Source organism: Tasmannia lanceolata, unplaced genomic scaffold (assembly GCF_043159265.1).
Source record: "Tasmannia lanceolata isolate RefF3 unplaced genomic scaffold, GAP_Taslan_0.1 ptg000012l, whole genome shotgun sequence".
NCBI lineage: Eukaryota > Viridiplantae > Streptophyta > Magnoliopsida > Canellales > Winteraceae > Tasmannia > Tasmannia lanceolata.
This window is the reverse complement of record NW_027518689.1, coordinates 20,980,669-20,994,861: the sequence shown is the minus strand read 5'-3', so window position 1 is coordinate 20,994,861 and position 14,193 is coordinate 20,980,669. Positions and strand designations below refer to the sequence as shown.

The 14,193-nt window shown below is 38.2% G+C and overlaps 1 protein-coding gene across 1 annotated transcript; it reads left to right on the top strand.

Annotated features, from left to right (window-relative positions):
* The first annotated feature begins 9,062 nt into the window (after positions 1-9,062).
* Positions 9,063-12,829, top strand: UNE7 (Core-2/I-branching beta-1,6-N-acetylglucosaminyltransferase family protein). The gene is made up of 4 exons (XM_077391217.1): positions 9,063-9,835; positions 10,162-10,237; positions 10,344-10,459; positions 12,271-12,829. Exons 1-4 carry the CDS (start codon positions 9,352-9,354, stop codon positions 12,789-12,791), a joined length of 1,197 nt encoding a protein of 398 aa, XP_077247332.1. The 5' UTR covers positions 9,063-9,351; the 3' UTR covers positions 12,792-12,829.
* Positions 12,830-14,193: the final 1,364 nt, after the last annotated feature.

Below are 14,193 nucleotides of genomic sequence, written 5' to 3'. Positions count from 1 at the left end.
CACAGTGAAGTTCCTCTGTATTGCCAAATGCACCCTGAAAACTTTTTGAAGTTGATCCAAAGGATGCTGTTGGGATACCATTTCTTTCTCTGGAAGAAATCATTAATGTTTTCGGCACTGAAGTTTATATCTAAGTATGGTTTTTCTGTTTGTTTCAAAATTTGATCTACCATAACAAGGGCATCCGGCAATGCTCCTTTACCATTTGAACTGATCATCTTCTCTTTCTCATCCACCTTTATTTCAGAAATGGGTGCTGGGTCTCCAAATGATCTAGGATTAGGAGGACTATAGCCTAGAAGAACATGATCTCTCAAAGACAATTTCTCCATTTCATTCCACAAATAAATTCAGATCGATCAATACATGAACTACTAAAACCTAGTCCTAAATGACGAGATTTGGGGAAACTCTAGTCCAACAGAATTTCTATGCAAATACTTGTCAATAACTTTTTCTGAAAACAAAATCCAGATCAATTGATGAATTTTGTTGATGAGAACTATAATTTTCTTCTCAGATTCCAGATCCAATGCCATCTAGGACTATCGTGCAGCTGTAAAACGAGCATCTAACCTTGTCTACCAAAAACGAGAACAGATCCAATTCACAACAAAACAAAAACAGATCCAATTCAAATTTCTAAGAGATCCGAACCAGAAAAACGTGAATTCAAACAGATCCACATGCAATTCCTATTCCCGGTCCAACAACCGAAATTCAAGCTCCTTATTTACTTAATACTGAAGATCAAAAGCATATAAAATACCGTCGAGGAGTTGCCGGAACTTGCAGAGGTTACCGGAGAAGAAGATGAAATACTGATCGGAGATCGAAAATGATGAATGAAGTTAGGGTCTGTAGTCGCCGGCCAAAGCTCTGAATTCCAATGGATCTGGTCGGAGGAGAAAAGGGAATAAGCTAGGGTTTGGATCGTTTCTTTCTCAGATCTCTCTCTCAGATGCTTCTCTCCTCTGCAGACCTCGGATCTATATAAGAAATAGCCGGAAAAATTGTTCCTCGCCGGAGAAGATGATCGGATCTGCTCGGGGTTAGATGAAATCCGGTTTCTCTCTCTTCTTTTCTCACTCTCTGCTTCTCAGATCTGAGAATAAGCCTCCGATTGGATTAGAAAACGAAGATCTGCTGGAAAAAGTGGGAGATCTGAGAGATCGGAGCTCGCCGGAGATCCCATCGGAGAAGGTAAGTTTGGGAATCTCTCTCTCAGCGAATGTTTTTCATTTTTTTTTCCTTTTTTTTATGAGATAAAACTAGATATTTATATCAAAAATAGGTTGCAGATATTGGCACCCCTATTTGATGAGCGCGCGGTTCACGCGGATTTTGATAAGGCGCGCGAAGAAATCATGTCCTTTCTGGAATAAATTCGCCCCCCTCTCAGGATAAACTCACCCCCTTTCTGATTTACACTATGAACACCTCTTTGGTTTGTTCTCTAGGCAAATGCACTCGGATTTCGACGAAATTTTACAGGGACCTAGCTGGGATCCTAAGCTAGCCTAGGGCGAAGTTTGGGATCCTAGTTCAATCATTTGATGGGGTTTTACACAAAATTGAAAGGTTTAGGGCACGGTCAAAATGGGGTGTCTACAAAAACCAACTCTATATAAACGATCATAGAAAGTTTTTGGAGGCTGAAAAAGGATGAAAAATTCACGCTCCCTACTTGGAGAAACATCCAAGACTATCTCTCTCTTCTCCTCTCAAGTTATCTCTCTTTATCTCCTAGTTTTTCAATTCTAATTCAAATTGTTTTGAGAAAACCTAAAGCTCTGTCAAGAAAATTCAAATTCCCATCCAAAGGTACTGATATATATCAGTACATATGTTTGAAGAAAAGTTCTTCAACTTCCATTCACGCAATTTGATGGAATCCATTGGTTCAACTTGCGGGTCTGCGGCGATCAGATCGTTCGTAGCCGTTCGAGGAGTAGATCAAGTAGAGGTTGATATTTTGGTCACAAAGGTCAGTCACAAAGGTATTTTAATATCTTATATTTTTATATGAATCACCATCAGATCATCTAGCCCCTAGGTTCCTGGGTTAATGGGCGAAATCGGCGAGAAATGTTTTTATTCTACGCGATTTCTAGTTCCGTTGTGCGTAGTGATTTCGCCTAGGGATGGAAACCCTTCTAACAAGATCATTTTCTTTACGTATATTTAATTAGCAACCTTCACATGGAAATAAAAACTTACATAGTAAACAAGCAACCATGCCATCCATCACATGAAAAGCCCACATCCAAATTTCGCTTTCGGTTAGAAATTTCGGTGGAAATCCCGCAAAATCAAGAAAATATATGGAAACATACACAAATGATGGAATTTCAAAATGAAACTTCAAAAACAGAAACATTTCGGTTTCGATTGGAAATTTTGGTGGAAATCCTGTAAAATCAAGAATACATATGAAAACGTAAGTAAAAGATAGATTTGAGGATGTAACTTCCTGAAATGCTAGAATAAGCACAAATACGCACTTAGAAACCGTCACCTAAGCAAGACAACCATCCATGATGGTTTAAAATCATCGAATACCTAGTGAGTTGCACTTTCGCATATGTCTGATAATTTAGTACAAGCCAAATTTCACGTGTAGTTTATATAAATATTTATGCATAATACATGCACCACATTTTGCATGAAATTCATATCAATAAAATTATGTAATACATACTAATATAGTATACCACTATTACACTTATTATTTTGGTTTATGCATTCCATCATTTCGGTTTTGGTTTCGGAAGGGATGAAAACGGAAACACTTCGATTTGTGTCGATTTCGGTGGAAATTTAAAACCATGTGCTTCAGCCCCATCCTAATCTCAGCGGCAGTAGGAAAAATATTATCATAACAAGGAGATGAGTAAATTGAAAAGATAGTTTAGCCTTGTAAATCCAGCAGAAGACGGAAAATCATAATGATAAATGTATGACCTATGGACTTCCCCATGGACTATATTGATAGGCAAAACATGACCTCTTCTACTTCTTTATTATTCTAAAACTAGGAATTAAAATTCTAATATAAATAGATTACTAGTTTTTTGAGTTGAAAACCCAAAAATTACATGTTTTTGTAAAGGCAATCCAATCCCAATCACACTAAAACTCTTTTGTTGATTCCCTTTCATATATGTTCATGTTGGAGAGTCCAAACCCAACCACAACATAGTCAAAATTTGTCATAGGAAATCTTTTATTCAATTTTCCCGAAATATACTCTTGCATGCCCTATGATCCATAGTTTCAAAACTCTCCCGCATTATCATGGACTTCCCTGAGTCAACTCCTTTTTAACTTGGCTGCATTCTTGTCTGAGTGTGCAGTTTGCCCTACATAGTCAATCAAAACTTCCTTGGACTCAAATTTATGGCCGCTATACATCACTCAGCCATGTCAACTGGTACTCTACTGCATCATGCTGAGTCGACTAGGATTTGCTTTAGCTACATTTTGACTCGCATCTGCATTTTGAAACTCTGCTATGATTATCCTCAAGTAGGATTCCATCAACCCCCCCAATTTCCCAAAAATCTACACTTGCATGCCCTAAGATCATCCTCAAGTAGAATTCCATCAAAACCCAGCTTAAAACCTCTAAAATTCTTTAAAAGATAGCATAAAATCCCCATTGGAAAATAGCAGGGTCTAGAGATTTCCAAGTTCTTTAGGCTTGGGTTGATACCCTGCTGATGTCAACATATATCAGGCAGAAATCCACAATTAAGCTCCACTTCAGGCCATTTTCATATGCTACCTTCTTGTTCTTCATCCTAACATAGGCTTTGATATTACTGCACAATGATTTTGCTCCAAAGAGCATCTCTTTCCCATTTCAACCTTCGAAGCCAGATTCCTAAGGGTATCTTCTTTCTTAACCTTATTTTTACCTTCCCAAGTTCACCAGATCTCTTCCCAATCAATGTCTCCTTTGCTTCTTTTCCCATTCGTCCCTCCCCTTCAAGGAATTCATGTTGAAGCTTCTGTAATATATTAGCCACTGCCCCAGGATGGAAAGGGACAGGTAATTGACTGGGAGGTTTGCAGGTGATGCATTAATATGAGGTGATTTTCCCGTAGTGGAGTGGTAGCTTTTCTTCCAAGTCACCAGCAACTTCTTTTCAGCCTTCTCTATAATTGTGTTACTGTATTTAAATATGGACCCAAGACAAAATCTCTAGTCTAGAGTGTGATAAGAAACCTCCTCTGAAGAATGGACTAAGTTACCATTTTCGGATAAGAATTAGATGGATAAGGTCATTGAAGAAATTTAAATTCTCATACACTTCCAAGCTCGACAAGGGATTGGCAGGTGCAATCCATTGTACTAGCTTGGATTCAGCATATAGCAAAAAGCCTGGTGTGAGGGATACTTGGTGAAGAGTGGGGAGATCTGTGATTTTCTTCTGGAAACTCTTCAACATGGCTGCGGTGTAGATGATGTTAAGGATTTTGAGACCAGCCTTTTGGTAAGAACTGACAATCATCCAACAAAATCAAATTTATTGGAAATATTTAATAACAACTACTTAAAAATCAATTAATTTGTCAAAGTTACATCCTTTGTGGCTCTAATCCGGCTGAGTGCACGAATGGGTTCCTCCCTATCCAGCTCCGTTGGGATGGTGGCTGATGGGGCGATTCTTTGAAGTAGCCTGCATTCACAAACGGGGTCAGGAGTGCCCGGAGTTGGAACTCTGGGAAACCCTTTCACACTCAAGTCAGTTCAAGGCAAACAGATGGACCTAAACATGAGGAGATATGTTCTGGGTTGTCGATTGTGCGTACCTGAGGTCTCTTTTTCTGAGTGTGGGCTTCCCTTTTTATAGGCAGAGGTTCCGTGACTCGGGTGAATGTAACGTGAGGCCATGGTGATGGCCGGCATTGGTGCCTATATTGGTGCTGCCGGCTTATCCAACTGCATCGATGGTTCTGACCGACGACAGGATGTTACAGGGAGGCGCCATGATTAGCACTGGTGTCGCTCCGTCCCAATAGTTCCATGGCGGCATTTGATTGGTGGGTGAGGCGGCGCGTGATCTCCGGAGGTGCCATGTTGGCCAGAAGATTCATCAATACCTGAGCGTGGCATGTTCTGCATGGCAATGATCAATTTGTGGTTTCTTTCTGGGTCCAGGGGCCACGTATCATCACGCCGTCGGTGCTTGATTTTGGCCCCAATTCACTATGCTTGGTCACCTATAAATTTGTAAGATGGGCATTTGACAAGATGCCCATTATCCACTAGGGGGTCAATATTGCTTATGAGACACTTATTTCACCTCCTTGAAGTAGTTTTTATTTAAGTTGAAATGCTGTTAAAAAGTTGGCTCTGCTCACAAACCACGACTTGGGCCGAAGACAAAATTTCATTTGTCTAATTAAAGAAATTATTGAGATGAGAAATCTTATGTGGATAATAGAAATACTATTTTTTTAATAGAATTAGAGGCATGAGAATGGCAATGTCAAGGATTGAAGATTCTCATCAATTTATAGCTCATTAAAAATATCCATTGAAAGGATTCTCTACTGTTCTCCTTATATTGGTAACAGATTCAAGATAGGTTGACAAATCCAAGTGTATGAGAAACTTGAAGAGGAATACAGAGATTTATGATTGTTGTTCTCTTGTAAGAAACTCCAGATATAGCTGTAGTAGTGATTGTTGGGTATACATAGTATAACCCATGTATATGTTCTAATATAAGCCCAATAGGTAATGGACCAAGTGTAGTGGGCCTTATGAGCTGGAGCCCATTAACTTATCAAAAACCCTTTAATATTTAGACATCTAAATAGGGGCTAGGGGCAACTGTCTTGGCATTCCGAACTAGATGCCTTGAGAGCAATGCTTCAAGCACCGACTTAACCGACTCTCATCTCCTCCCCACCGCCTCTAACACTCATGAAGCATCTTCTTATTTCGGCAACTTCCCTTAAAATTGAAGAAACCCTCGTTGGTTCAATTCATTTTGTGGCTGAATTGAATTGGTGGCTAATTTGGTTTCCCATCTCACTTGGTTTCTTCTACCCTCTCACTCTCGAGTGTGGGTTTTTTTACCGTGAGTTTGGGAGTGAGAATCACTCAATTGGAATAGTTTTTTATGTGGGTTTCTCCTCTCCCAATTTGGTCATGGGTTTCCTCCACTTCAAATTAGTTTTGTCGTGGGTTTATTTTCCCACAGAAATCATTTGGCCAAAATAGCCGAAAAAGTATCAGTATCACTCTCACCATAAGCATCATTGTCAAGTTTCAATAAAGAACAAGATCTAAACAACTTCTTTTGCAAATAACCATTCATTATTGTCAAGTTTCAATAAAGAACAAGACCAAATTAGTTTCTTTTGCAAAGAACCATTTCATGTTTCCATTCGAATGTTATAGTCATCTTATCCAAATTTGAGTTAAGCTGAATCATCTGTGTATGGAATGTCCAACCCTTCCCAAAAAGGATAACAAAATTTGAGTTAAGTTGTATCTAAAACTCTTGGTTAATCATAAAAGTATTCGTGTTTTTAGATGGATTACAGATCTTTTATGATATGGTGATGTGGATGATTCAATATTTGTTTGAACATCACATTATCTATCTATTGGATTGTGCTATATGTAGAACATAAGGGGGAGATTGTTGGGTATGTATAGTATAACCCATGTATATGTTCTAATATAAGCCCAATAGGTAATAGACCAAGTGTAGTGGGCCTTATGGGTTGGAGCCCATTAACTTATCAAAAACCCTTTAATACTTAGACATCTAAATAAGGGCTGGGGGCAGCTGTCCGGCATTCCAAACTAGATGCCTTGAGAGTAATGCTTCAAGCACCGACTTAACCGCCTCTCATCTCCTCCCCACCGCCTCTAACAGTGATGTCTTCAATGGAAGCAGATCTGCTGTTATTGAAGAACGTCAAAAGAAAACTGATAATTTGTACCATTTTATTTGCAGAACATTTAACATATTTAGTTAATCTGCACAGCCTCATTTTCAAAATTTGTGTGTTTGTGTGTGTCTGAGAGAGAGAGAGAGAGAGAGAGAGAGAGAGAGAGAGAGAGAGAGAGAGAGAGAGAGAGAGAGAGAGAGAGAGAGAGAGAGAGAGAGAGAGGTTGCTTCCTCAGTTGGCAAAATAGAGTTTTGCTTAGGTGAGACGAGAGTTGGTAAGCCAGAGCTTGACATAAAAAATTCTGGTCTCGTCCACTCTCCCATTGGTGAGATCTGTGGGCCCACCAATCGAATGACAATTTACCTACTTGCTTTGCAGGTGGGACCCATTTAATGCCAACAACTATGGGAGTGATGAAAACATAAGTCCTTTAACAGTCCAGGAGTTACAATGTATTTGACAAGCATAATGACTCCAGGAAGGCAAGAACCCCTCGGTTTATTATTGCCCCCAACCCGACCATTTTGTTACCGTGCATACCTAAATAAAGTTAACCTTGTAGTCATAAAACTGTGATCTAGATCATAGTTAGCAAAACTCGGTTTTAAACAGTGTGTTTTCGAAGAAAAAAAATGCAATTTATTGGTGTGCCATTTAAAACTCTGTTTTTTTTAAAGCAAACGTTTTAAACATGTTTAAAATTCGTTTTCAACATTTTAATCACATTTTTTGGCCAATTTTCCAATTTTACCATTACCATATTTTGTAAATGACAAAATTCTAAACTAATTTCTTTGTGTTTCCATTTTTTTACTATGTTTTTTTGAACCAGTACTCTATTGAACTCGAATTTTTGCCTTCATGTGTTTTTGCCTAATCACGTTTCCCTATCTATGGTCTAGATATGGGATTGTAGGATTGGAAGTAAGGGAGTCAGGGACTTGCATACATATATTTTTGTAAAATATAGTGTAAAATGACAAAATAAACATTTTGTAGACGAGATCAAAACAACCCAAGTCACAACGTTTTGTGAATATGGTGTAAAGGAGAATTAGACCGGTGAAATGTAGTCCAATAGCGGCCGAACCAAGAATATATCTGAAGTTCAACTTATATTTAGATCAATTTTATGGCCAGTAGGGGCTACCTTTCTTCGGACACTTACAATGCATGTGAATTAGGCCTAGGCCCATAATTTTGGGCCAATCTGAAACGAACAAATTGGTTTACGACGAGGAAAACCCAGTAGCATAGTTGAGCTTTCCAATAGAATTGTGCCTGACCCTTTGTGAGGTATATGGGTCCCATTGCAGGATCCAATAGTAGCGTATAAGCAAGCATTCCTCTTGGTACGATTGAACAAACTTTCAACCTGCTGACTAATTGCTTGTAAGGTTTTTGGAAATGAGAAATGATACATTCGCACTCTATTTTTACATGGGGCTGTTCCCCTCTTGTGTTGTGTATTTATGACTCTTTTACACTAGAGGGGGCTGTCCCAACTAAAAAATAAGGCCGAATACATCACTTCCCTTTGGGAGTTATAACAGCAAAGGGATTAAATCTTATTGGACTGAAAATGGATTGCAGATTTCATTTCGCTCCTCAATCTCAAATGAACTAAATCTTCCATCTAACGGTTAAGATTGCTTAATCTATGAGATTTTAGTTCCAGATGGACTATAGAAAACTATACCAGCAAAACCTAATTTACCTTTCGAAGGTTTGCTATCCAAGCAGGGTAAGGTACAATTTGGTTGGCAGTAGTCCCACCAGCAACATTTATCACCGCTAAGTACTGTTGGATGATATTTTCACCCTCATTTTCTGTAGTACACCCTCTCTTGTTTGTCTTTTGTGAACAATGGCTGCACCCAACCCCATTTTGATTTGCATTTTTCTTCATTTTCTACAGAAGATAAACAGTGAGTGTGAATGCTGAGAAAGATACAAATATCATTTCCCACATAGTCTTCTGATATGGACTCCACAACACAACAACAACTACAGAGAGAGATGGGTAAGTTTTGTAGTTTGTGGAAAATATTTTGGTCATTTAAAAAGCTTGTCCCTTTTTGTATAAGAATGGGTTCCACAGTCCACCCACTAGTAGCACAACAATTGTATGGCCTCCCTCCCAAGAAAGGAATATGATCTAATCCCTCTCTAGAATCCAACCATAACCAGTTAACTACCACCACCTCAGATAACTACCTTTCCCCTAACATCTCACACTCTCTCTCTCTCTCTCTCTCTCATTGTCTCTGAAAGTCCTTCCAAGAAAGGAATATGATCTAATCCCTCTCTAGAATCCAACCATAACCAGTTAACTACCACCACCTCAGATAACTACCTTTCCCCTAACATCTCTCTCTCTCTCTCTCTCTCTCTCTCTCTCTCTCTCATTGTCTCTGAAAGTCCTTCCCTCTAATGGGTATCAAAGAATTCATGATCTCCTTCATCTTCACTTCAATTCTCTTGTCCATACTCTTCATTCCAACTCTCCTAACCAAATCCTTTGCCGGAATCCGGCCGTCCAGCTTTTCCGGCCACCCGCAAGCCAGCCCTTTCCCTGTCTCCTTCGCCTACCTTATATCAGCATCGAAAGGCGACCTTGAGAGCCTAAAGCGCACCCTCTGCGCCCTATACCACCCCGCCAATTACTACCTCCTCCACCTCGATCTCGAGGCGTCCCACGAAGAACGCCTCAGCCTATTAAAATTTGTCTCTGCCCATCCAATCTTCTCCCAAGTGGGCAATGTATGGATCGTTGAAAAATCGAATTTGGTCACTTATAGAGGTCCCACTATGCTTGCTAACACTCTCCATGCAATGGCCATGCTTCTCAAGACTTGCAAATGGGATTGGTTTATAAACCTCAGTGCCTCTGACTATCCCTTGGTTACTCAAGATGGTAAGTTAGGCCCTGTTTGGATTGCAAGAAAAACACTTCTAAAGTAAAAAGTTTTCTTTGAAATTTTTTTCTTTGTATAATTAGAGGGAAATGATTAGATTGCAGTTAATTTAGAGGGTTATCATCATAAATTGGAGGTCCTCTATGTAAAAATTGAATAGAATTGGTTCAAGTTGTCTGTTATTATGTGTAAAAACAATGGTAGGATATTTTTCCTTTCCAAACTTTTCCCCAAAATTCCTGCAATCCAAACAAAGGAATCTGCGTAGAAAAATTTGGTTTTTTTTTGGCCTTACTAAGATTGTTTACATTACCCTTTTTTGCAGATTTGATTCATGCCTTCTCTAGCTTGCCTAGAGATCTCAGTTTCATACAACACAGCAGCCACTTGGGATGGAAAATGTATGGGATTCTGCATCTTCTTTGATTGAAATTAGTGGTTTTAGACACTGATTTTGATTGGAATTAGACTGCATTTTTTTTTTACTTATTCCTTCCATTTTTGCAGGAATAAGAGGGCAAAGCCAATCATCATAGACCCTGGACTTTATAATCTAAAGAAATCAGAGCTTATGTGGGTTACAAAGCATAGAACAGTCCCTACTGCTTTCAAACTATATACAGGTTTTCTTTTCTTCTTTTCCCATCTTCAATCCTTTTTATTTTGGTGCAAGGCAATTCTTTATTAAAATAGTTTTCCTAGATTTGTTCTTACTTTTGTGGGCTATATTCCATAGGCACTTACATCATCAAGATATTAAAATAGACCCATTTTAATCAACCATGAAATAAAGATATTTGATTATCTGGCTTTTCTTAGGTTGTTTCATGTCTAATATATTGTGATGACATCAACAGTCCTTTAGATTCATATGAGTAGACAAACACATCATAATTGTCTACTCAAATGCATACATGCCTAAAAGAAAGAAAATAATTAAAGGGAATCAAAGAGGGGAGGATATATGATGGATTGAGCATGTGAAAGTACGAGTGGGACACGGTTGTTCTATGATCCCAGCCCTCCAAAAACTACAAGCAGATCAAGACAATCTATAATTTATCATAATTTATAAATATTGTCCTTTTATCAATATCTTCTAGTTCTTGGGGAATGGAAATAGTGGTTTGGATTTTTCTACAAGCCCGTTTATGAAAACAGAGTAGAGGCAAGGAGGTTCTTCTTTTCTGGCTGCAAAGCCAGTAATGCACATGAATAAAACCATTTCTTCAACCTGTGGGGTGTGGAAATGCACATGCTTCCATGATGCAACTGATAAAGCTTATCCCTTGCAAACAATATGTAAATAATATAGCTTTCAATAAATGGAAATGATATTTGCATTCCGTTGTTTCAATAATGGCACTCCTCTCTTCATTCTACACTTTCTAATTAGCTTCTAAAAGCTATTATATTACCCCCAAAACTATCTACATCCAATAAAAATGTGCTTAAGAAAAGTGCAGTGATCTTTTCCCTTAATAAAATATTACTTACTGCAAAAACTTAAGCATTGTTTGATAAGATCCAAGGAACAGCTAATGCAATTACCAACATTATAGTGCTTATCAGATAAAAAACCCCATAAGAACAATTTAGAAATTATAATAATCATCATACATCATTCTGCTTATAAGTGCTTCTAAACCCACAAGTTCAGTAAATAAAAAATACATTTGTTTTGACTCCTGTTGAAAGACTCGCCGTTTCTTCTGACTGGATTTCTATGGTATTTCTCTATGTTTCTGATGATCACACTTCTTCAGAGATTCCAAACATCAGAACCAAAATGGGTATGAAAGATTCAAAATGACATTTAAAACTATCCGCTAAATTGGAAACTGATCAGGTCGACGAAAATTCAATGAAGGAAAACATAACTGTGAAAGGAAAAAAATTCAGTCATTTGATCAAAATCAGAACAATTAATTAAAGCACTTTATAGATCTCTATGACCAGATCAAAAAACACTATAAATTGTCTTTTAAAACTAAGATAATAAACATAAATTATAGAAAAGTACCTGTTGCTTTTATTTATGGTTATACACTATTTTTTCTACTAGATTTTTAATATTTTCTCTGTTTAAGATATCACTTAGAGTTAAGACTCCAAACTTCAGAACAAAAATGAATATGAAGGATTCAGAATAATACATAATACTAGTCTTCAAATTTTAAACTGAGCAGCTTGATGAAAATTGAATGCATGAAAAATGAATCTATAGAAGGGGAAATTTTCGATCACTTTGATCCAAAACAGACCAATCAAAGCAATCTACGGAGATCTAATACTAAAAACAAATACCCATTAGAACTATTTTAATTTTATGATAAATGCTTCGAAATTCACTATAGTCATTATAAATGTTTCGATATCCACATGTACATTATAGAATTTTTTTTTTTAAAATTCATAGTCTCCCATTTTTCAGGTTCTGCTTGGATGGTATTATCCAGATCTTTTGCAGAATTTTGCGTAGTGGGTTGGGATAACCTTCCAAGGACTCTCCTTCTCTACTACACTAACTTCATCTCATCTCCTGAGGGATATTTCCAGACAGTGATATGCAACTCCAAGGACTTCAAGAACACTACAGTTAACCATGATCTCCATTACATTGCTTGGGATTCACCACCAAAGCAACATCCAATCTCTCTTGGGCTGAAAGATTACAGGCGACTGATTCTAAGCTTTGCACCATTTGCTAGAAAGTTCAAGAAAGACGACCCTGTGCTTGACAAGATTGATCGTGAGATCCTTCGACGAAATGATGGGCAATTCACATATGGAGGATGGTGTTCAGAGAGGGGTGAGAGCAATGCGACTTGCACGGGTTTCGGTAGACATGAGAATTCGGGTGTTTTGAGGCCTGGAGCTGGATCAAGGAGATTGAAAGCTTTGATAGTAAAGTTACTTTCTATGAGGAATTTCAAAAGAAAGCAATGTAGATAAAATTTTGAAATCAGATATGCTTGTAGTCCCTCTTTTTTGCGATTCTATAGTGGTTTTCTCAAATATCTATATCTTATACACGTAGGATTATATTCCTATTTTTATGTGATTGTATAAGTCCCCAGTTCTAAGTATCTTTTGATTCTTCTTGATCCATGCACATACATCACATTCACATGGTATCAAGCTATTCACTCACGTTCTTCTTTTTTTTATCTTTGTCGGTCACTCTCCTACGGCTCGTTCCGAGCCCCTCCTTACTCTCTTCTTTACTCTCCCTTTCTTTTCTTCTCTATGGTCTCTCTATATAATTACATTTACATCTATAAATTTTTCCTCTTTTTACTCACACTCTCTATCAATTTTTCCTCTTTTTACTCACTCTCTCATCATTCACTTGTCCTTTTTATGGCTTCTTTGGCTTCATCTAACATGGATTCCAGTGCCCCTTCTTGGTCATCCACTCTTCCTCCAGTCTCTCCTATATTCTAACAGTCTCTAGCATCCATCATCTTGTGTCTGCTCGACTAGTTCACAACAACTTTCTACTATGAAGGAGCCAACTTCTTCCAATTCTCCGTAGTGAAGACTTCCTTCAATTCATTGATAGATCCACAACACCTCCATGTTTCTTCCCGTGCTCTGATGGCTCTACCCTCTTTTCCAATCTTGATTTCTCTCTCTAGGAGTGTGTGGACTCCACCCTCATAAGTTGGATTAATGCTACTTCGACTGAACCTGTTATTTCCCAGATCATCAATTTCTAGACTGCACGTGATGCCTGGGTACCCCTTGAAAGCACATTCTTAGCTCATTCTTCTGTTCATGTAGTGCAACTTCACCGTCATATACAAGAACTTCACAAAGGTTCCTTGCATACGTTAGATTATCTCCAACAACTGAAGTCCATTGCTGATGCTCTTTCTATCATTTAACGCCCTCTTTCTAAGACCGACTTCGTTGTCTATGCACTCATGGGCTTTGGCCCCGAATAAGCCAACTTCACAACTGCCCATTTGTCAATCTCCACCTTTGTTTGGGGAACTTTATTCCTTGCGGTAGAAACCCCATTTTTCCAAATTCAGACTGATGATGGGTCGCCATGAGGGTGGTTTCAATGAGAAGCCCGGAAAGTTTCGGTGCTCCGGAGAAGTTGACTGTTTGTCTTTTGTAGACACCAAAGTGGAAGAATTCCCATGCATTGTGGCCTTGAAACATACCTAAATTTAACTCAGTATTTGTCAAAACTAGATCTCAGAGATCCTGCACAGAAACAAGTAGATACCCAGAGTATTTTCTAGTTTTTAATATATTAGCAAAACTACAATCGTAGATTTTTACCAGAGTCGTAAGAGCTACACCTTACGATCGTAAGATCTGACCTAGAGTCATAAATTTCAAA